At 40.6% G+C, this 23,679-nt stretch overlaps 1 protein-coding gene across 3 annotated transcripts in view; it reads right to left on the minus strand.

The window, feature by feature from the left end:
• Positions 1-6,505: 6,505 nt before the first annotated feature.
• Positions 6,506-23,679, minus strand: part of LOC134224243 (arginine/serine-rich coiled-coil protein 2) — a 125,848-nt gene continuing 108,674 nt past the window's right edge. For 2 of the 3 annotated variants that reach the window (XM_062703567.1, XM_062703568.1), the window contains 2 exons: positions 21,924-22,193; positions 6,506-7,981 (listed from right to left, as the gene is read on the minus strand). In XM_062703567.1, the coding sequence (XP_062559551.1) occupies positions 6,872-7,981; positions 21,924-22,193 (1,380 nt within the window). In that variant the 3' untranslated portion in view covers positions 6,506-6,871. The remainder of the gene's footprint in view (positions 7,982-21,923; positions 22,194-23,679) is intronic. The other variant, XM_062703569.1, reaches the window with a different exon arrangement.

Below are 23,679 nucleotides of genomic sequence, written 5' to 3' on the forward strand. Positions count from 1 at the left end.
TAAAATAACGCGTAAATCCCAAAATATGTCTGAATGAACCGCGGAAATCCAGAAATTCGAATGAAAAAAATCGCATAAAAAGCGATGTCTGTAAAAATAACCGCGTAAAAAACGACTTCAGTGTACATCGGGTATGAAGCGTTGACTCATCCTTGATCGAATGGTCCAAGAAAATTGGAAATCCATGGAGAAACGGCTGAGATATTAACGATCAAAGTCTATCATATTTTCGTGACGTTTTTCAATTTTTTGCAATCGTAAAGTGTACCCCAATATAGAAAAGACAGACGTAGTTCTACGTCAAAAATGCGAGAGGAAAAAACACGTCCCGCTAGCCAGCTGTTTTTTTTAATCGAACCCAGCCACCCTCAGCATGGTCTTGCTTTGTAGCCGCGCGTCTTACTGCACGGCTAAGGAGGGCCCCTAAGGGGCGGGTCTAACGGGCTTAATTTATTGAATATAAGAAAGCTGCTTTCCGGCGCGCGCGAGCCATTTTGATCGGGATTTCGCGGAAAGAGCGGAATGAGTGGTTCAACAAAATTTGATGCAGTGGAGCGGATGGATACAGCAGCACGAAGGCGTGGGTAGCAGTGGCAATGCTGAAAATTGATTCCAAATGGGTTTAGCGAAAAATCATCAAGTGGCGGTCGGACAATTTCAACGCAAGGTACTGACAAGCGTTTGGATGCAGTTAGTTATTGGAAAGACGCATTGGGAAAAGAAAATTGGTTCTTCTCAAGACCAGCATTTTATGGAAAGAAAGAGTTAGGGTAAAATGCCCAATAGTGGACCCACTAGTAGCGAAACTTGGCTCTTCCTGGCATATGGAGTGGAAATTTTCAAATTTATAATTTTGCGTGATATCTAATATCAAGCTTTGCATCTCCTCTTCACGATACATACATAAAACGCTCAAATACTCGACGTTATTCTTTGAAATTAACATTGTAAAGTCGGACTAAGTTTGCCCTATAGTAGACCCCCTGGGGGTCCATAATAGGAAATTGCTTCCCTATAGTCGACACTTCATTTGATTTTCATGTTTCGTTTCGGGACGTTCTTCTTCCCTATTATCACAAAACAGATAGACATCATAGAACAAACTTCAAAGTAGGCTCTTTGTGTATCAACAATCGACGAACGGCACTCCGGTATATACAGGGCGACAGAAAGAGAAAGCAAAGCATGCGATGCTACTCTGTCTTATGTGCGTTGTTCAGTAAAGCTTGACTTCCACCGCTAGGTTCGCTAGCGTTCCAAAATAATCGAAGGACCACATTCCACGGCCAACATGCCTATATGTTATGTGCTATTATGGACCCCCCAAAATATTCTTATAATGGACACCCTCGTGTTTATTTTTTATAGAATTGTAAAAAATCAACTAATTTTACTTTCCATAGCATTTTCAATGCATGTAATCAAATCATAGGACAGTAAGGTAGGTTCTCCCGATGGAATTTCATTGCAAAATGTTTCCATTGTGCTGTAATAATGAAAAAATGTCCGGAGGGTCCACTATTGGGCACTTTACCCTAATTGAGTAAATGGATTGTTTCGGCGGCATCGGGTTTAGCGTGGTAGCTTGGTTGCTGTTAATGATTCCATCCGTTCAAATTAATTGCATCATCTCCCTCCGCCGCGCTATCAAATTTGCTATTTACTATTGAGTTTTGCACTTTGAAGAAAGTTCATATCGGATTGTCGGATCAACCTTCTTGTATAAAGACCTTTTTGGAAGACACCGTCCTCAAAAATGGCCGAAATAAAGGAGAAATAAGCAGAATCAGAAGTGGCGTGAAACCAAACGCAAATATATTTATTTGCAACGTTTGGTTTTCGCCCGCGATGTAAGCGTACGTGGCAAAGTAAGGATGTGATGTCCCCGACTGAAAGTCAGTCGAGTGGCCTTAGCGGATGAGTCATGTTGGATGAGTGGATGAGTCATGTTAATTCCACGGTTAGAGACTCAAAGTCCATCCAACTGGGAACAACTATTCGACTTCTTGATTCAGTTGGCCTCCGAGGAGTTTGCTCAATGTTAATAAAACGACACAAATTATTATGGCAAATACCATCAATTTCGAATAGCTACGTAGTCCTACGTCACCATCAAGATGAATACACCTCTAGGTGTTCCAATCTACCAAATTCATGATTCAGCCATCTTGGATTTTAGTATGGGAGAGCCAGCCGGTTTGTTTTCGTTTTGCACTGAAAATGAATTTTTCACCCCCGCCTTCTTCTCTTCCACAAACTTGGCAGATTGAAGCACCTAGTACTGTATTCATCTTGGCCACCTCTGCGTACAACCTGATTGGGCTGCACCTTTGAGTTTTTAACATGTAAACGTTTGTACAGATTCCTTGTTTCATGAGGAACCAAATACTGTTGAAAATATTGAAATCCAAGCTTCAATAAAACCACACGAGCTATTTTTGTGGCTGTGTAACTGTCGCTCATCTAGGTGTTGTTCTGCATTGGGTCCGTTTTATGTGAAGCAAACATATCTCTGTGTTATTGATTTTAAGCGTGCACGCTTCGTCGACCGGTCAACAGCATCGTCCGGCAAGCAACCAACAGCAGCGTCCCCGTTGTAGAGTACAACGGCAACAAGAATACAAATGGTCCGTAAGTAAACGCATGCGAAAGTAAATTTCCCAAGCTTGGTGAAGAATCTTTTGGTTTTGCCTGCTCCCAATTTTGATTGGTGATGCGTGGCGGTGAGAGGCTATTTGCTTATTAGCCGATCCCTATGAAGTGAATGCCCACACTGCACAATTAAGCACGTGATAGGAGAATAGAACGATAGTGGAAGATAAAGAGAAGCGAACAGAATTAGATGAGAAGAGAGACAGAGAGTTTTTTGAATGGGTACACGCTTAAAATCAATAACATAAAATGAACCATAGCCATAAAATAGCGCAACGCGATTTTTTCCTTTCATTCTGACCGGGACAAGCGAAGCAACCGCATCATCGATTGAACAGCACTCACACCTTTTAGCAGGGAATGAAGTCTACACCGACCGCTTTTTCGGCTCGACACCATCGAAGCTATCATCATCAGCCGAAACCTAGCCAGTACATCATCAGTCCACCCTACAGACCCGACAAAGTAGCAATGCTGAGCAGATACCGGCAGCAGCAGCAGAGTCGAGCCGAGACCGGCCGGCATCGGTGCTGAGCGGAGACAGGCTGAAAAAAAAGCCACATGATGCAGCATGTATGTCCAAAAAACAAACGGTTCTTCAGAGAGCCAATAATAGAGATCAATATCAATGCTTTCAATACCTTTCGGGATAGAAATTGTACTTGGGTGCCAAATCCAATATTCTAGAGATAAAATTTTATGCGTGATTTTCATAAATAGCGTCAAAACTAACAGTGGATAATTTTTCTGATTTAATCATGAAGTGGGCGAAGGACTTCGCTTGACCATGCCTTTAAAGATTCATAAGATGTCCAAATCTTTCACATAATCTTATTTGGATAAAAACACCGATAACAGCTCAAACATTAATAAACTCTCAATCGATTTTTCATCAAATGTTGGATTTTTTGGCATTGATAAAAAAATATGTAGATAAACATTGTTTGATACTGACCGCACACAAAGCGAACGTGACTGAATGATCGTCCCATGTTACCAATTCTAAATCTTATCACCCGAAATCCCATGTCCGAGTGTTTCCTTCCTTCTACTACTAACAATGTTGTCTCAGAAAAGAACACGTAGGGACACGGCAGGTATTTCCGTCCATCGTCGTAGGGCTAAAACCAACGAAAGCAACGTACATTTGCTAGAACTCCACTATAGCAGAACGTTTCTCCTGAGCCTACGATTTGGTACGTATGAGTTTCACAAAAAAGCGTCTCTTTTATTGGTTTTCCAGACTATGACGAACAGACGAAAATACCTGCCGTGTCCCTACTTCCCACCTGAACTGCAATTCTAAGCTCGCTTGCCCGGCTTATTGACCTGTATCTAGCGAAAAGTCCCGTTAGGAAATAGACGCCAGCAGCGAGCAACAAGCGTAAAAAAGAAGAAGCCCTTCTCGAACGCGTTGATGATGATGACGCTTTGGCTGACAAAGAAGCGGGATACAAGACACTAGCTGATTGGCCCACCAATTGAGAAGACGAGAAGATTCAAAATAAGGTATAAAAGAAAAATGCATTCGCTCGCAGAGCATTCAGTCTTTTTATACCATCACTAGAAATTCGCGGTTATTTGAAAAGATCGTTTTCTTACTTTTGCACTTAGCTGGAGCAAACAGCCTTTTCAAGGCTCTAAGAGTTAAAAATAATGTTCTCCTTCAGTCGTTATCGCACGGATTAGAAGGCTCTTCAGTGGAAGGGCTGAGATACAGTCTACATCCCCTGCTGAGCCAACTTGTGTTTTATTTCAGGCAGTCCTTCATTGGGAAGGTTGCCACTGTCGAGGCTAATATTTCGTGACTGGACAGATACTTCCTGAATTTTTTTTTTGATGATTCTTGTTCGAGGTAGATTTGATTTCTGTGTCGGTTTGATGAGAAGATTTTGCCAAGGAATGGTATGCAACGACGATTATGTATCCAAAATAGTTGATGTGAGAAATTTGGACATATTATGTATCTTAAAGGCATTGTCAAGTCAAGTCCTACGTCCACTTAGCGGTTATGTCACAGACATTACCCACTGTTCGTTTTTTGGAACAATAACTCTGTCTTTGTACAGTAGACAATCGTCGACTGACTCCAAATCTTGCTGGTTTGCAAAAACTTTGCTGAAGCGCTTAGCCACCCCTTGAGCATAAACCCTTTGATCTCTTGTAGGAATTCATCCTTTTGTGTACTCTCAGCAATAGCTTTATAATCAATAGGAACATGTTTACTAAAATTGATGCTTTTAATGACCTCTGCATCTAATTCCTTAGGAACTTCCTGTTCTAAGGGAAACCTCGAACAAAAATCCGTTTATGTGAAGGTCTATAAATAATGTCGAAGTCATATACTATCGGTGGTGACGAAATCGAGGTGGTTGAAGAATTCGTGTACTTGGGCTCACTGGTGACCGCCGATAACGATACCAGCAGAGAAATTCGGAGACGCATAGTGGCTGGAAATCGTACGTACTTTGGACTCCGCAAGACGCGTCGATCGAATAGAGTTCGCCGCCGTACCAAACTGACTATCTACAAAACGCTTATAAGACCGGTAGTTCCCTACGGACACGAGACCTGGACGATGCTCGTGGAGGACCAACGCGCACTCGGAGTTTTCAAAAGGAAAGTGCTGCGTACCATCTATGGTGGGGTGCAGATGGCGGACGGTACGTGGAGGAGGCGAATGAACCACGAGTTGCATCAGCTGTTGGGAGAACCATCCATCGTTCACACCGCGAAAATCGGAAGACTGCGGTGGGCCGGGCACGTAGCCAGAATGTCGGACAGTAATCCGGTGAAAATGGTTCTCGACAACGATCCGACGGGAACAAGAAGGCGAGGTGCACAGCGGGCAAGGTGGATCGATCAGGTGGAGGACGACTTGCGGACCCTCCGCAGACTGCGTGGTTGGCGAAGTGCAGCCATGAACCGAGCTGAATGGAGAAGTCTTTTATGTGCAGCACAGGCCACTCCGACCTTAGTCTGATGATAAATAAATAAAATGTTGTGATCGTGTTTTACAGTTAGCGAACGCCCAGTTAAAAAGGCAAAAACAGTCCAGTTAAAATGCGCCCAGTTAGCGAACTGTTGCTGTATTTGTAATTACTGTAAATTTGGTTTTAACTCCAAATAACCCTAAAAAATATAAAATGCCCTTCAAAAATCCTTATTTTGTGTAATGTCATTATTATAATTTTTGACCAGATCCAAGAAGGATTTTTTTTGGCAATTTTTAGCTTTAATCATCACTTTCAATACAAAATATGATGAATATTACATTATAAGACTGTGAAGAAGGTTCAGAAGTCATCGATGATATTATATTTTACAGAGAAATCAAAGGGTGTCCTTTTTGCCCCGGGTTCCCCTATTTGAGATGATAATTGAAAATAAGAAATGAAATGAATACAAAATGAGTTAACTTTGGCATCAAGATACTTTTTATCATGTCAATAAATTCGTATCTGAATAGGCTATAAGAGGTGTCTTTGGCAAAGTGGCTTAAAATTTCATCCGCTACTACTTTCCCGTAGACTCTAGGCGTATCTCCGGTTTAGGTGGAAAAGAAATTTTTTATCACATTTTCAGGCAGGTTTTCTCAAAAGAAGTCCCCTTTTCTCCAACCAAACTGCGCCGAAAAATCGACAGAAAGGATGCGTCGTAGGCAAACAGTAGCACTAAATAATTTCCAGTATTTTCTGCTTGAAACATTGTTGGCAAATTACTCATCGGAACGGATATACATATGCGGTTACAGGCAGCACGACGAGACGAGACGAGAGTGAAGAATCATAGATTGTGGTGGAGGAAATATGTAACTGAAAAAATCGGATTTTAAATTCAAACGTAGGTACTGTAGGTTTGTTTAAGTTTTATTTTGTATCCATTTCGGATAGTTACATTTTTGTTATGTAAAATTCAGTGCAGTAATCATGCATCTATTTTTCGAAAACTTCACCTTTACATCAATATTGCATGTGTAAATGTTCATTTTGCAATGGTACATGTCTTATTACTGAATAGTGGCTACTAATGCACAACACTACTCAAATATGCCGCCACTATCACATAAGATTCCTAGGTTTAGCAGCAGGATTTCATAAACTTATTATTTCAAACCTGCATCGTTTTAACGATTTTGGCGCAAGATTTCTATTTAGGTTATGAAACGCTAAAGAAACAAGACAAAGCTGTGTATGCCTATCATTCGACACTCAACGCTTCAAAAGGTCCGAGGTTGCGAACCAAACCCAAGGCCAACGCCACGCATTGTGTGCGTCACCTGCCGAGCTACTTCGTACTGCTGTTCCATGGTTGAGAACAGTTCTTCCTGCTTATTGATGCTGTCTCCAGAGGTGCTGGTTCCCGGTTTGACATCGTCTGCCGTTGCAGTTTTATGAGGATCCTTAACACCCATCAGGCGCAAAAACTTGGAGGCCATTTTACCATCTTTATCTTGAGAGAATTTTGCCTGCTCCCACTTGCTAATGTTGGACGACACATCCTTACTTTCGGCCGTCTTGTTTCCCCAAAGTAGTTTTCGTTTTTGTACTTGGTCGGCGTACCGAACCGGATTTACGATGCCTGGATTGTAGTACGAAGGTAACGGAACACTATCCGCTGCTTTCTTGCTTTGCTGTAAAACATCGATTCCCATCTTCTCCAGTTGAGCTGCTTTGCTGCGAATCAACGAGATACGAGAGAGATCGTTTTGTTGCTCGCTCGACAATTCGCTGCTCGTGGTCGGTCGAGAGGGCAATTCGATTGGTCCGACATTAATGGCCATTAAAGGAGGGATTAAAGCCGGATTAATTGGCGGAGGTCTTACATTGGGACTAAATCCGGTGGGTAATGTGTTCGTGATGAGTGGGGGTGGTGCTGTACTAATAGGTGATACAGGTATCTTGGGTGCAGATTTGCTCCTAGATCGAGATCTTCTTGACTTATCATCACTTGATTTGCGTTTTCTGTCACGCGAAGAAGATCTTCTGTAATTACGATCTCTATCGTAGTTCCGTTTATCCTTGCGGTCGCGACTGCGGTCACGATCCTTTCGATCGTGCCTGTCGTACTTGTCCCGTCTATCTCGTCTATCATTCTTGTAACCACTCGCGCTACCTCGACTGGAATATCTATCCCGCCGATCCTTGTCCTTGTCATCGTAGTCTCGATGATGCCGCGGCAAGCGATCACGATCACGTCTATCCTTGTCTCTGTCATTACGCTTGCTTTCATAGCGATCGCGTGAACTGCTTCTATTACGATGTCGATCGCGTTCTACAGGGCTTCTCTTTTTTTCTACTCCGCAGTGGCTCGACTTAACAGGATTTTTCTGAAACAAGATAAATTCATATAAATTTTACATAGAGGGCTGGCGGGATAAAATAGACAATAGGATAGGTAACTAAAATGTTTGGCTAAAAATAGTATGGTAAATAGTAAAGGGAAGTATGACAAATACCAGTGAGTGGTTCTCTGTAAATTCGAAGGTCGATTTATATTCATTTGATATTTTGGCTTTCTCGTACACCGAAGTGTGACGAAAGGGCTATATATTTATTTTTTTTTGTATTAAATTTTAAAACGGGTTCTTTCGGAGAGTTGACCTTAAATAAAGAATCGATTGAGCGAATAAAAAATTTTGAGGGAAAGGTAAATATTCTTGTTATACTCAACGTATCCCCGGGCCGTGGCCAATCTACGTTGTATGACATTAGGCAATACGTTTACACTGCTGGCTTAATTTTCAACGTGACGATTAATATATAGAACTAATGAAATCAATGTGAACTCGACTCGTGGAAAACTTATTCCAGGTTATCCGAGGCTTGTGATAGACCCTTTATCACAACGGACCTTTCCATCTACTGACTGGTAGGCTCGAGCGTCCCGTCCTCTGATTCAGACCCATAAGGGGTCCGAAACAGTTCAGTTTCAGGGTAGTAAACTTGTGAGAGAATAGAAGATAGAGGAGGAGAGTATAGAGCGGCTTGTTGACCGCTTCCGGCTCTAGCGACTGCTATGGAACCTATTTATTAAAGAAATGTTTGTAGAGATAAAAACGGTGTTTATGTTCATGATAGATGTTTAGACAGTTCGGGATAGCTACGATATAGTTTATTATAGCTTAGATAATTTATACTTATGGTAGAAGGGAAATGATTGAAATCCGTTTTCTGGTGATTGTCGAAGAAGCTATGTACAGGGGATGGACAAAATAATTAGGATAGGCAAATTTAGGGTAAAATTAGATGTGTTGTAACTATCTTAGTTATCATCCGATTTTGACAATTCAGGCATGCCTGAACTAGAAAATTAATGCAGTTTGACGGTATGTCCATGGAACTGACTATGGCCACCGGATTCCGGAGATATTCCGGGTTTTTCGGAGGTAGGTTCAAAACCGTAAATTTGAGGTGGATATTAGGAGAAGTTGTGGGTAAAAATTGAATAATATTAGTAACCACAAATGAAGTAGGGCTCTTGCTGATTGGAACCATATATTGAGATTTGGAATCGGACCAGAATCAAGTGAGATATGGCCATTTCTTTAAAATCGGTTCCGATCGATACTTATCAAAGGGGTCAGGCCACAACTTCATTTGAATCTCGCTTTTTGATAGATCGGCCACTATGATTTTATTCTAGAAGGGCTCTACTGTGTCCAGAATGAAAAATCAATTGAATAAACGTATCCTGGAGTCGCTGGGATGTCCCCGGGGAACCTGTGAATGGGGACATTTAAGTCTTAGCACCAAAATCAGTCATTCGACGGCTCTTTTTTCATGGTTTTCGATCAGGAAGCGAAGTATGAATATAAAATGATCCATTGACGGCTCTGACCGCTTCCAGGATCTACGGATTGGCCCCGGGGAACCTGTTGAAGACGACATTTTAGTTTTACCACCAAAATCAGTTATTCGACGGCTCTTTTTTCATGGTTTTCGATCAGGAAGCGAAGTATGAATAGAAAATGGTCAATTTACGGTTCTGACCGCTTCCAGGACCTACGGATTGGCCCCGGGGAACCTGTGGAAGGTGACATTTTAGTTTTACCACCAAAACCAGTCGTTCGTCGGTTCTTTTTTCATGGTTTTGGATCAGGAAGCGAAGTATGAATATAAAATGGTCCATTGATGGCTCTGACCGCTTTCTTGATCTACGTATTGGCCCCGGGGAACATGTGGAAGGGGACATTTTAGTTTTAGCACCAAAACCAGCCATTCGACAGCTCTTCATTCATGGTTATCGATCAGGAAGCGAAGTACGAAAATAAAATGGATCATTGACGGCTCTGACCACTTCCAGGACCCAAGGATTGCCCCTGGGGAACCTGTTGATGGGGACATTTTAGTTTTACCACCAAAACCGGTCGTTCGACGGCTCTTTTTTCATGGTTTTCGATCAGGAAGCGAAGTATAAATATAAAATGGTCCATTGTCGGCTCTGACCGCTTCCAGGATCTACGGATTGGCCCGGGGAACCTGTGGAAGGGGACATTTTAGTTTTAGCACCAAAACCAGCCATTCGACAGCTCTTCATTCATGGTTATCGATCAGGAAGCGAAGTACGAAAATAAAATGGATCATTGACGGCTCTTAGGGGCCCTCCTTAGCCGTGCGGTAAGACGCGCGGCTACAAAGCAAGACCATGCTGAGGGTGGCTGGGTTCGATTCCCGGTGCTGGTCTAGGCAATTTTCGGATTGGAAATTGTCTCGACTTCCCTGGGCATACAAGTATCATCGTGCTAGCCTCATGATATACGAATGCAAAAATGGTAACCTGGCTTAGAAACCTCGCAGTTAATAACTGTGGAAGTGCCTAATGAGCACTAAGCTGCGAGGCGGCTCTGTCCCATTGTGGGGATGTAATGCCAATAAGAAGAAGAAGATTGACGGCTCTGACCGCTTCCAGGACCCAAGGATTGCCCCCGGGGAACCTGTGGAAGGGGACATTTTAGTTTTACCACCAAAACCGGTCGTTCGACGGCTCTTTTTTCATGGTTTTCGATCAGGAAGCAAAGTATGATTATAAAATGGTCCATTGACGGCTCTGACCGATTCCAGGATCTACGGATTGGCTCCGAGAAACCTGTGGAAGGGGACATTTTAGTTTTAGCACCAAAACCAGCCATTCGACAGCTCTTCATTCATGGTTATCGATCAGGAAGCGAAGTACGAAAATAAAATGGATCATTGACGGCTCTGACCGCTTCCAGGACCCAAGGATTGCCCCCGGGGAACCTGTGGAAAGGAACATATAAGTTTTAGCACTAAAATCAGTTATTCCACGTTTTTTTTATAGGTTTTCTATCAGGAAGCAAAGTATAAATATAAAAGGACCATTGAGCTATCTGTAGGTCCAGAAAACGGTCAGAGCCGTCAATGGTCCATTTCTTGTTCATACTTCACATTCTGATTGAAATCCATGAAAAAAAGCCGTCCAATGATTGGTTTTGTGCTAAAACTAAAATGTCCCTTCCTCAGTTCCCCGGGGGCAATTCGTAAGTCCTGGAAGCGGTCAGATCCATTAATGGTCCAATTTATACTCATACTTCGCTTTCTGATAAAAAATCACGAAAAAAAAGCCGTCGAGATATTGGTTTTGGTGCTGCAACTTAAATGTTCCTTTCCACTGGTTTTCCGGGGGGAATCTGTAGGTCCTGAGAGCGGTCAGAGTCATCAATGGTCAATTTTATATTAATACTTTGCTTATATTAAAGAAGAGCTGTCGAATGATTGATGTTGGTGTAAAAACTAAAATGTCACCTTCCACAGGTTCCTCGGGGGCAACCAGTAGGTCCTGGAAGCGGTAAGAGCCATCAATGGACCATTTTATATTCATACTTCGCTTCCTGGTCGAAAACCATGAAAAAAGAGCCATCGAACGACTGTTTTTTTTTTTGGTAAAACTAAAATGTCCCCTTCCACAGGTTCCCCGGGGCCAATACGTAGATTCTGGAAACGGTCAGAGCCGTCAATGGACCATTTTCTATTCATACTTCGCTTCCTGATCGAAAACCATGAAAAAAGAGCCGTCGAATGACTGGTTTTGGTGGTAAAACTAAAATGTCCCCTTCCACAGGTTCCCCGAGGCCAATCCGTAGGTCCTGGAAGCGGTCAGAGCTGCCAATGGACCATTTTCTATTCATACTTCGCTTCCTGATCGAAAACCATGAAAAAAGAGCCGTCGAATGACTGATTTTGGTGGTAAAACTAAAATGTCGTCTTCAACAGGTTCCCCGGGGCCAATCCGTAGATCCTGGAAGCGGTCAGAGCCGTCAATGGACCATTTTATATTCATACTTCGCTTCCTGATCGAAAACCATGAAAAAAGAGCCGTCGAATGACTGAATTTGGTGCTAAGACTTAAATGTCCCCATTCACAGGTTCCCCGGGGACATCCCAGCGACTCCAGGATACGTTTATTCAATTGATTTTTCATTCTGAACACAGTAGAGCCCTTCTAGAATAAAATCATAGTGGCCGATCTATCAAAAAGCGAGATTCAAATGAAGTTGTGGCCTGACCCCTTTGATAAGTATCGATCGGAACCGATTTTAAAGAAATGGCCATATCTCACTTGATTCTGGTCCGATTCCAAATCTCAATATATGGTTCCAATCAGCAAGAGCCCTACTTCATTTGTGGTTACTAATATTATTCAATTTTTACCCACAACTTCTCCTAATATCCACCTCAAATTTACGGTTTTGAACCTACCTCCGAAAAACCCGGAATATCTCCGGAATCCGGTGGCCATAGTCAGTTCCATGGACATACCGTCAAACTGCATTAATTTTCTAGTTCGGGCATGCCTGAATTGTCAAAATCGGATGATAACTAAGATAGTTACAACACATCTAATTTTACCCTAAATTTGCCTATCCTAATTATTTTGTCCATCCCCTGTAGATTGATATGATAGAGGTACGTGAAGTTTGGGATTAGTGTGATCACGTTGGTATAAGTTTGGAAACATAAAATAGAAAAGGAGGGAGCAGGAGGGATGGGGGAACAAATACCTAATCATTTGACGCAGAAAGATTCAAATAATTAAACTGAATTAAAATAAATCAATTAAATTTTACAATTTTGGTCGAACTTGAGTTAAAAATGTGTTCCAAGCGTGCCCACCGAATTAAGTATATTAGAAGTACTGATAACCTATGCTACTAATAAAGCTCGTGATTAAAAAATGGAGGTTGGCATTGTTATTGCTCATCAAAATATAATATTATTCTAGATATTCTCTTAAGTATGAAAACTGAATCCTAACTGTCCAAAAACTGCTTTCACCATACTGCCGCCCCGAGCACAGCCGCCTCTGCCACTCATAGGCAATATCCCTCCCATTGCCTTGACAGCCTCCAGAAGTATCTGATTTTTAGAACTAGAATGAATTATTAACATGTCCAGCCATTATATAAAATGATTTGTTCAAGCAAAGGCGTCATAGATGCTGGAACGACATTGCCATAAACGACACTGGACAACCATGCTCCACACGACAGTGCAACAATGCACCGAATCGGGGACCTCCTAAACTGTTCTATGCAACGCAGAGTTCTACCCTCTCTTGCGTTATGAGATGCTGAAAATAAGCTCCTAATCATTTGATGGCAAAAATAAAAATAAAATAAAAACAATTAAACAAAATTAAAATATTCTAGCTAAATTTTCCTATTTTGGTCGAGCATGGGTCAGTCGCCTGACACCCGCGTTTAAAAATATGTTCCTTGTGTGCCCCTAACATAAAATAATAACGTAATCACTAATGATACTAAACGATTTAAATGGAATTAGGTATTGTTCCCCTTTATCATTTTAGCACCGCCAGGGGGAACTTGGCCGGTACCGGTACCCACTGCACTTTTCTTTCCCTTTCCACAAGCAATTACCATCATTTGTGATATTTCAACGGAATCTTATTGGGAATTCTGAAAAGGCAGACAATCAATGCAGTTAGATTGCCAGGTAAGGTGCCCGCCAGAGTAAACGCGACGTGCGATGCGACGCGACGCGACAGTGCAGTTTGACAGCCTGTTGATAATGATTGTTATTCTTTTACGTGAGTCGCGTCGCGTCGCATCGCTCGTCGCGTTTACTCTGGCTTCGCCTTAATACGTGCACATCGTAGCACTGGTGATGCATCACAATCGTATATTCTCGCGTAACATTTGAAAAGGGCCTACAGTCAAAACGTAAACATTGAGAAAATGCCGTTTGAAAAAAATGCACAATTTCTATTCCTATTTCCCAGGATTAGGATATTTTTAACAGCAAAAACTCCTAAAAGCACATATTCAACACTATCTATCCATCCATAACCTTAATTGCATAGAGAAAATGCAAAAATGTGTTGAAATCGTTAAAATAAAATTTTAAGTCTATTTTCATTTTTTCTCCGGAATAGGCCTTCTTGATAAGTCATTCTGCGTTTGCTTGTCATTCATAGACCTTTTGTTTACGGCATTTTTCGAAAGTAAACACGGGATAAGGCTTTTCGGGAGGGGAAATTTTCTCTCTCCGAGGTCGGGCCGATGACGGTTCGGAAAGTTAATCTATCGGCCCGAAGTTGGAGAAGGCTTATCCCAGACAGAAAAAAACGAGTGGCTTGGCCGTTTTTTAGGGTGGACCTACACATATTTTGAAAATAACACGTTGTAGGCCCAATCAAAAATTAGTGTTTTCTAAGTAATTTAATTAAAGATGCGAAACATTTTTATACTATTAGTAGCTATTAGAGAATGCTATCGAAGGGTGTTAAAATTGAATTTGTTTACTTTTCATTGTAGGCCCTAATCAATTGTTAAGCGAGATATACAGGAGTATATGCACTAGCAATAAGTGCCTATTTTGGCCAACCCTCGAAAATACATATTTTTCCAAAATAATCGATCAGTTGAAAGCAGCGTTGAACCGTGAGGGATATATTGTAGCGCGCCCACCAAATCGGAACGCGCGTGTGCGACACGCGACGTGAGACTGACACCCGAATTATTTGTCAGAATGACAGTTGACATTTTTGTTATTAGTTTTGTTGATGAGTCTTGATAGTGAGATTACTGTTCACAATATTATAAGACTCATCTGATTTAAAAAAGCTTATTACACGTTCAAACTGCATGATGAAATCGATTTAAGGTGGCAAATTTGTGAATTCACGAATAAAACGAATTATTTATTCACTCTGCACTCCTGCAGGGTGTCGACTCAAATTTGAGAATAAAATTCCCTGACTTTCAGACCATTCCTCGAAAAAATCCAGGTATGAAAATTGTTTTTTTTTCAATTCCTAGAAGCTAGGAAAATCTATGCATGAGTAAATCTTTAAAGTCCATTTGAGTTCCTGAGCTACTGGAAGCGCAGAACACCTGAAAGATTTTCATAACTCATCTTTCCAAAATTGACCCCAATTAATGTTATAAGTTTTTGGTGCCTTCATCCATCATTGGGAATTCTTACGGACTCCTTGGTGTCGCAATAGACCTTCAAGACTACTGACGGACTTCTTCAAATCGATAAAGTTTTTATTATCTTTCTGGAAATTTGCGTGAAGTCCTTGTTTCTTTTGACAAGACTTTTGAACTCTTTTCATACAAACGTGGAAGCTTCTGTAAATCCTTCTAATGCCGTTGAAAGACCTCACGGATAAGGTATTCTCGTGACCATCGAGAAACCTCCATTGGCTCTTAAGTATACGGAGTAAAAATTCTAATTCACACTGTGGAGTTTATGGACTTCTAATCTTCCGGATAATCAAGAATTCAATTCACACAAGCTATGATCACTTACAGTGAGCCCAGCTAAACATTTTAACCACTGCAATACTTTAAATAATTTGGTCTGAATACACTCAAGTCGTTTAATTTTTGTCGATTGTGGCCTTCGGTTCAAATAAAACATTGTCCCATGGAAAAACATCACAAAAAGTTAGGTCGTGTTTGTGAAGAAATGGCATAACTAGTCTCAAATGATAAGGGGAGCTACAACTACTAAATTAATTTTATCGATTTTTAGTCGTTTTTCAAAAATGGTCTTGGAGTTTTAGCATTGTTTTATTTATAGAAAGTACTACTATCTACTAGATGTCAGACATCTTCAACAAGCAATGGATCATCTAATAGAGTTTTTTGGAGAACTTGTGGAAATATGTTTGAAGATTCTTAGCATATATTTCATATGAACCCCTTCACGAAGACATTCAGTTCAAATTTGAGTAAATACCATAAAATCTACCAAGTTTTTGCAGCGGAGCTTTTGAAAAAAAAAACATCCATCGAGGAGCTCCAGGATAAAAACTCTCGAGACAGCTTTTTTAAATCCTTTCAGATTTTTTATGTTTCAGTGCGAATTCTGAAGTAATTTCTGGACAATATTCTCAAAGATCAAACAGAATATTTCCTGATAAAATTGTTTTAAAAACATCAAAAGCAGCGAATGTAAAATTGACACATTCTTCTTCTTCTTCTTCTTGGCATTACATCCCCACACTGGGACAGAGCCGCCTCGCAGCTTAGTGTTCATTAAGCACTTCCACAGTTATTAACTGCGAGGTTTCTAAGCCAGGTTACCATTTTTGCATTCGTATATCATGAGGCTAACACGATGATACTTTTATGCCCAGGGAAGTCGAGATAATTTCCCATCCGAATATTGCATAGACCGGCAGCAGGAATCGAACCCAGACACCCTTAGCATGGTCTTGCTTTGTAGCCGCGTGTCTCACCGCACGGCTAAGGATGGCCCCTTAAAACTGAAACATTACCATTGACCGAGCATGATAATGGAGTATCAAGTAACGTTTAATTGAGACTATCGCCACCTACATACATGAGGTAGAACATATGATGCTTTTATCTATTATCATTCTCTCATATCACCTAAGGACGTGAGGATCGATTATAAGCTCATGTTCAAATGGAAGTTCACAAAATGTTTTTAAAACATTATCTACAGAATCTTGTTTGAAGATGATGCCGATGCTGCAGATTTTGGAGTGCCGTCACAGGTCCACAAAGATACTATTTGGCGTTTTTTTCTAACAAGAGTTGTTGGTTGTAGGTTGAACATGTTTCATGATTGTTTGCTGAACAGTTCCGAATTATTGAACAGTTCTCGAGATTGATGATTATGGATTGCGAAGGTAGCACTTTGCTGATGATGATTTTATTTGACTCTAGCGAGGGTGAGGAGTTTTGTCAAGCCTGTGATTAAGTATTAGAACAAACCTTCAGAACTTCTTGTGTTTGATAGGAACATGACTCAAACGCTACCAATAACGAAACTGCAAAAAAATCATAACGACTCCGACACAAAACCACTCAAACTAATAAATCCAAAATATTAAATGGGACTTGAAAAACAACAGTGACCTTTTGAGCAACGTGGCTTTGGAACCTCTGTTATTGCTTAGAGATTAATAGAAACAAACTCGATTACCATGAGGAACATGAAAAGGGTCCGGAGTAATCTAGAAACTGCCGACGGCCACGCAAAAAAAGCTTCATAACTTGATAATAGAGGTGGTTGTCGACTGTAACTGGCTCGGAGTATTGTTTATCGGCTATGCAGTCTGATGACCAGCTAAAACGCTATATTAATTCTGATCCGACGTTTCAGTACCTTTATTGGTCTTTTTTCAATTAATTAAAATTGGTTCAGGGTTTTAATTGTCATAAGTGTCCTTAGTTTAGTACATTGCCCGGATTTAAGAAAAATCCCTATAAATTTTCAATATTGGGTTTTATGATTTTTTTCCCTGACCTCAATCAAAATTCCCTGACTTTCCCTGACTTTCCAGGTCCAAAATGAAATTCCCTGACTTTCCCTGACTTTCCAGGTTTTTCCAGGTAGTCGACACCCTGTCCTGAGAGAATTGAAATTTTCTGATGAGCATCGACATCAACATAATCCAATACATGAACACGACAACGTACACGTTAATCAACTTGACCGAAAATTAACCCATTCCATTGAAATGAATGAAAACGAATTATAAATTTGCATTTTTATGCAGGGAATGATTCTTCTTCCTTAATAAAGAGCCAATATAACTTACGTTAAATAACAAAACAACGATTAATGTGGTTTAATAGGCTGCTGATAGGAGGGTCCGCAAATCAACACATTTTTCCTTTTACATTGAATTGGTATGTTTCTCTTTAGCATGTAGTCGCATATGAGAGAGTGGCTTTCCGAAACGCGATCTATTTTTGATTTTCAGGTAAATACCGAATATCTTTTGATGGAACTGATAAAACCCTCGCGAATTGCTTTATTTTTGGAGTTATTCGCAAAATTGGCCAAATTAGGAACATGGCCAAAACCGGTACAGTTCCCCTATATGATGACATTGACCGGAAGATTAGATAAGCATTTCCCACCAATAAAAAAAAAATTGAGGGAAAGGTAAATACGACTGAAAGTCGGTTCCAATTGTTTTCTATTGAAAAGTAGCCAGATCGGACTATAGGACCAAAAGTATCAGGCCACAAATTCATTTGAATCAAGCTTTTTACCGATCTTTCATTATGATTACATTCTAGAAGTCATCTGATACGTCAAGAATGAAAAACCAATAAAAAAGACGGATCCTGAAGTCGGACATTTCAGTTTTGGCACCAAAACTGGTCATTCGATGGTTCGTTTCTCATGGTTTTCTATCAGGAAGTGAAGTATGATTATAAAATTGACTGCTTTGGCCGCTTCCGGGACCTACGGATCGTCCCCGGGGAACCCGTGGATGAAGACATTTCAATTTTAGCGCCAAAACTGGTCATTCGACGGTTTGTTTTTCATGGTTTCCTATCAGGAAGTGAGGTATGAATATAAAATGGACCATTGACAGCTTTGACCACTTCCGGGCCCTACGGATTGTACCCGGGGAACCCGTAGAAGGAGACATTTAAGTTTTAGCGCCAAAACTGGTCATTCGACGGTTCGTTTTTTATGGTTTTCTTTGAGGAAGCGCGGTGTGAATGTAAAATTGACCGTTGATGATTTTGACGCTTTCGGGACCATAAGATTGTCACCGGGGAACTTGTAGAAGGGGATATTCAAATTTTGACATCAAAGCTAGTCATTCAACGGTTCGTTTTTCATGGTTTTCTATCAGGAAGTGCGGTTTGAATATAAAATTGACCATTGACAGCTTTGACCGCTTCCGGGACCTACGGGTTGTCCCCGGGGAACCCGTAGAAGGGGACATTTCAGTTTTAGCGTCAAAACAAGTCGCTGGGAGGAAGCGTAGTATGAAAATAAAATGGACCATTGACGACTCTGACAACAGATTTCCTGGCAGCGATGCATAAGTTCCGGAAGTGATTACAATTACTAATAATCCATTTAATATTCATTCCTCGCATCTTGACCGAAAACCTTGAGAAAAGAACCTTCTAATGACTTATGATGGCGCAGAACGTGAAATGTTCCGTTCTACAAGTTCCCCGGGGACAATCCGTAGGTTCCGGAAGCGATCAAAATGGTCATTGGTTCATTTTATATTCATACCTCACTTCTTGATAGAAAGCCATGAAAAACTAACCGTCGAATGACCAGTTTTGGCGCTAAAACTAAAATGTCCCCTTCGACGGGCTCCCCGGGGATGATCCGTAGGTCCCGGAAGCGGTCAAAGCCGTCAATAGTCCATTTTATATTCATACCGCACTTCCTGATAGAAAACCATGAAACACGAACCGTCGAATGCAGGGCTGGTAGCGATGAATGCCGCTCAAAATAGTGACTTTAGTGACCAACGATGACGAAAACGTGACCAAATAGTGACTTTCTATTGCAGAAAAAGTGCCAAAAAGTGACTTTTGTATGAAGTTTTGAACCGGGTATATAGCTAAAAATTGATTGCAAAGTAGTGTTTTATTTTTTAGAATGCTATGCTTTTAGAATGCATTCTATTTTTTATTTAGAATGCTATCAAGGGGCCCTCCTTAGCCGTGCGGTAAGACGCGCGGCTACAAAGCAAGACCATGCTGAGGGTTGCTGGGTTCGATTCCCGGTGCCGGTCTAGGCAATTTTCGGATTGGAAATTGTCTCGACTTCCCTGGGCATAAAAGTATCATCGTGTTAGCCTCATGATATACAAATGCAAAAATGGTAACCTGGCTTAGAAACCTTGCAGTTAATAACTGTGGAAGTGCGTAATGAACACTAAGCTGCGAGGCGGCTCTGTCCCAGTGTGGAGATGTAATGCCAATAAGAAGAAGAATGCTATCACATATCAAGAAAAAGCAAAAACAACAAAAGCATGAGGATTACTACTACTGGTCACGACCATCTTCATCTTAAGGAGGAAGAGGAAGGAAGCAAGAGGCCAGGACACTCTCATAAGTACCATGGAGTTGGATATTGTGGATGGTATTCATTGGATCAGCCAGAAGCTAGCAATGTGACCGTGGAACCTCATATTACGTAACAACGTAACAAGTTGAGTCACAAAATTATATTGATAATTACAACAACATTTGTTGATTTACAATGTTATGAAAACTCATATGTGAATATGTACGTTATGTGGAAGATATTGATTTGAAAAATGTATTGGAGGTAACCACTTTCCCTTCGATGGGACTCGAACCCATGACCCTACAGTACGCTAGACTGGTGCTTTAACCAACTAAGCTACGAAGGACCTCCGTCGGCCTTCGCAACCTAGCGGCTACTGAACGAGCTCGAGATTCCCAAATTGGACGCATAGTCAAATCACTCGCAATCCATTTATCAAGCCAATACTTCCACATGTGTATTGTACACGTCCACATTAGAGGAGCGTGAGTATTTAGAATGTCTGGCGGCTATACACATTCTTCATCAGCAACGGTACTGATCAAGTGAGGTTGTGTAAGCTATTTGCCAGTCGGTCGTCAAGCTCACGCAACTCAAGTTCAGTTCAATCAAAGGTAATTGCCTATTTCCGGGGATTAAACCACCCGACTTGGACGTTAATTTACAATGTTATGAAAACTCATATGTGAATATGTACGTTATGTGGAAGATATTGATTTGAAAAATGTATTGGAGGTAACCACTTTCACTGCGATGGGACTTGAACCCATGACCCTACAGTACGCTAGACTGGTGCTTTAACCAACTAAGCTACGAAGGACCTCCGTCAGCCTTCGCAACCTAGCGGCTACTGAACGAGCTCGAGATTCCTAAATTGGACGCATAGTCAAATCACTTGCAATCCGTTTATCAAGCCAATACTTCACGTGTAATGTACACGTCCACATTAGAGGAGCGTGAGTATTTAGAATGTCTGGCGGCTATACACATTCTTCATCAGCAACGGTACTGATCAAGTGAGATTGTTGTGTAAGCTATTTGCCAGTCGGTCGTCAAGCTCAGACCCGACCGCATTGCGTAAGCAAGAGCACGCAACTCAAGTTCAGTTCAATCAAAGGTAATTGCCTATTTCCGAGGATTAAACCACCCGACTTGGACGTTAATTTACAATGTTATGAAAACTCATATGTGAATATGTACGTTATGTGGAAGATATTGATTTGAAAATGTATTGAGGTAACCACTTTCCCTTCGATGGGACTCGAAGTTTTCATAACGTCCAAGTCGGGTGGTTTAAATTAACGGAACGGTGCGTGCAGTTCGAAACAACTTGCAGGCCCAGAAAATACATATTCACATATGAATTTCATAACATTGTAAATTAACGTCCAAGTCGGGTGGTTTAATCCCCGGAAATAGGCAATTACCTTTGATTGAACTGAACATTTGTTGTTTAATATGAGCTCGAAGTTTCTGTAGAACAGCCAAAGATATAAAATATAAAATGTTCTAATTGATTCCTAGACAGTGAACTATTTGGACTCACAAAGCTTATAAATCTTTGGTAGGACCATTTGTTTAAAAAATATAAAATAATTAAAATAATAAATTTAAAAAATACGATTTTACCTGTTGCTAATTTAGTTTAAAACTATGGTTTATTAATAATAAATTCAAATGATCTTTTTGAAATTTTGCACTTGGATTCTGAGGAAAATTTTGAAAATCCAATAAAACGATGGTCTTAGAAATCCAGAAATTCGAATAAACCTTAAACAGATTTTAGTGAGTTGGCAAAGAATTTTGATTCAAAAAAAATCTTTTAAATTTTAATTATTAATTTATTTTTTTTTGTTTTATTTCAGATTTTGAAAATCCGAGTGTCAATTTGTCATAGAACAGTTAAATTGAACGTGTTGACTTTTAACCTTTACATATTATTATATTTTATAACGAAATGTAAAAATTTACCTCAATGACAACATGGCGAATTTCTGGCGTAAGCGGGGCCATTTTTGATGACTTCTCAACATCATGCTTAGCAACGTTGGACGATGACGCCTCGGGCTTGCTGTTAATCGATGATTTCTTTGGTGTTTTACGCGATTTTCGTCCACGGTCACTATCGTCGCTGCTCGTGTCTGAATCCGAGGACGACGATGAAGATGATGATGAGGATCCGGACGAAGACGATGAATCGCTGCTGTCGCTAGAAGACGAAGATGAATACCGGGAACGTTTCTGCAACGAAAGGAACAACGGCAAGCGTAGGGCGTTCAAGGTACAGCTGTTATTTTTCTTCTATAGATTGACATTATATATTTATTTCGAACTACAACTAACTGGAGTAGAAACTTGTGATGTTATATGCCGAGATCGTATTTTAAAATATTGTTTATACAATTCATAAAATATAAGCAGAGTATTTTCAAATATATGTATGCATTACAGTGTGAAACATCTATTTGCATTGTTCATAACAACACATGCAGTCAGGGTTTGCAGAAATCACCCTCAATAGATAACGAACAACGATAAAAGAGAGACAAAAACCTCTTCGAATCATAACAAGCCATGAAAACAAAACTATATCGCATTTGTATTCCGTGTATAGTAGAAAATCGAAAATTTGTTTTCAATAAAATGAAATATCTGCAGTTATCAGACGTCGCAACTCATTTCTTATTAGTGCGCATGATAGTACATCCATGCGTGCATGATGCGCACTACTAATGAAATATTTCAAATTGTCGCGACTCGCGTCGCAGCGCGAGTGCTCAATCGCGCGGTCCGGTTTGGTGGCGGCCCGACAATATTATAGAGACTATAGGTTCCATAGACGAGCGCAGGCACGGTTGGGTTATTTCGATTATGTGTGTTTCTCCACTTTTTCACAGTGTACCACGCGAATTTGACGTCACACGCTGCGTTGCTTGGGTTGCAATAGAAATAGTGACGTCATGCTCGTTTGGCTACACTAACTGACAGTTCGTTTGGCTACACTCGCCTTCGCCTCGGCTCATCTATGGAACCTATAGTGTCTATAATTTGTATACTGCCGTTGGACGCATAAATGTCATATGTTACATTTTAACATTTTTGAGGTTTTGATGTCTAACGTAATAATTTAATACGTATTTTTAAAATTATTTTGTCAAAACAGAGGTTTTATTCTAGAAAACTAAAAAAAAATCTGAAGTCAATTTGTCACATTCGAACAAAAGGACGCATACTTGTCACACCGCGATAAATGGACGCATATTTGTCACACTAAAAAAAAATAGATAAAACAATCACACAAAAAGACACATAGCACTGCGTGATGTGTCCTGAGGACCGTCCATAAAATATGATGCTTTTAGGGACATCTACAATCCACGTGGATAGTTTAGAATTATGGCTGGTAATTATGCAAGGTATTTCCCTTATTTTAGAATTTATTTGGATGGTTGTCCATGAAAGAAGAGGGTAGGTATTATATTGTAGATCCAGTTGAAAACCGAACTGAGCTTTCGCGACAATCACATTTTCTCCCATTTCCAAATGTCGCAACTGCATCGCGAGTGGTGCGCATTATGGCGCACGGCTATGGCATAGATGCGCACCACTCGCGATGCAGTTGCGACATCCGGAAATGGGAGAAAATGCGATTGTCGCGAGAGCTCAGTTCGGTTTTCAACTGGATCTATAATATTGTCTAGAACCTCTCCAAGTATAACGTGAACGG

The sequence above is a fragment of the Armigeres subalbatus genome, chromosome 3 (assembly GCF_024139115.2).
Source record: "Armigeres subalbatus isolate Guangzhou_Male chromosome 3, GZ_Asu_2, whole genome shotgun sequence".
In the NCBI taxonomy this organism is placed as follows: domain Eukaryota; kingdom Metazoa; phylum Arthropoda; class Insecta; order Diptera; family Culicidae; genus Armigeres; species Armigeres subalbatus.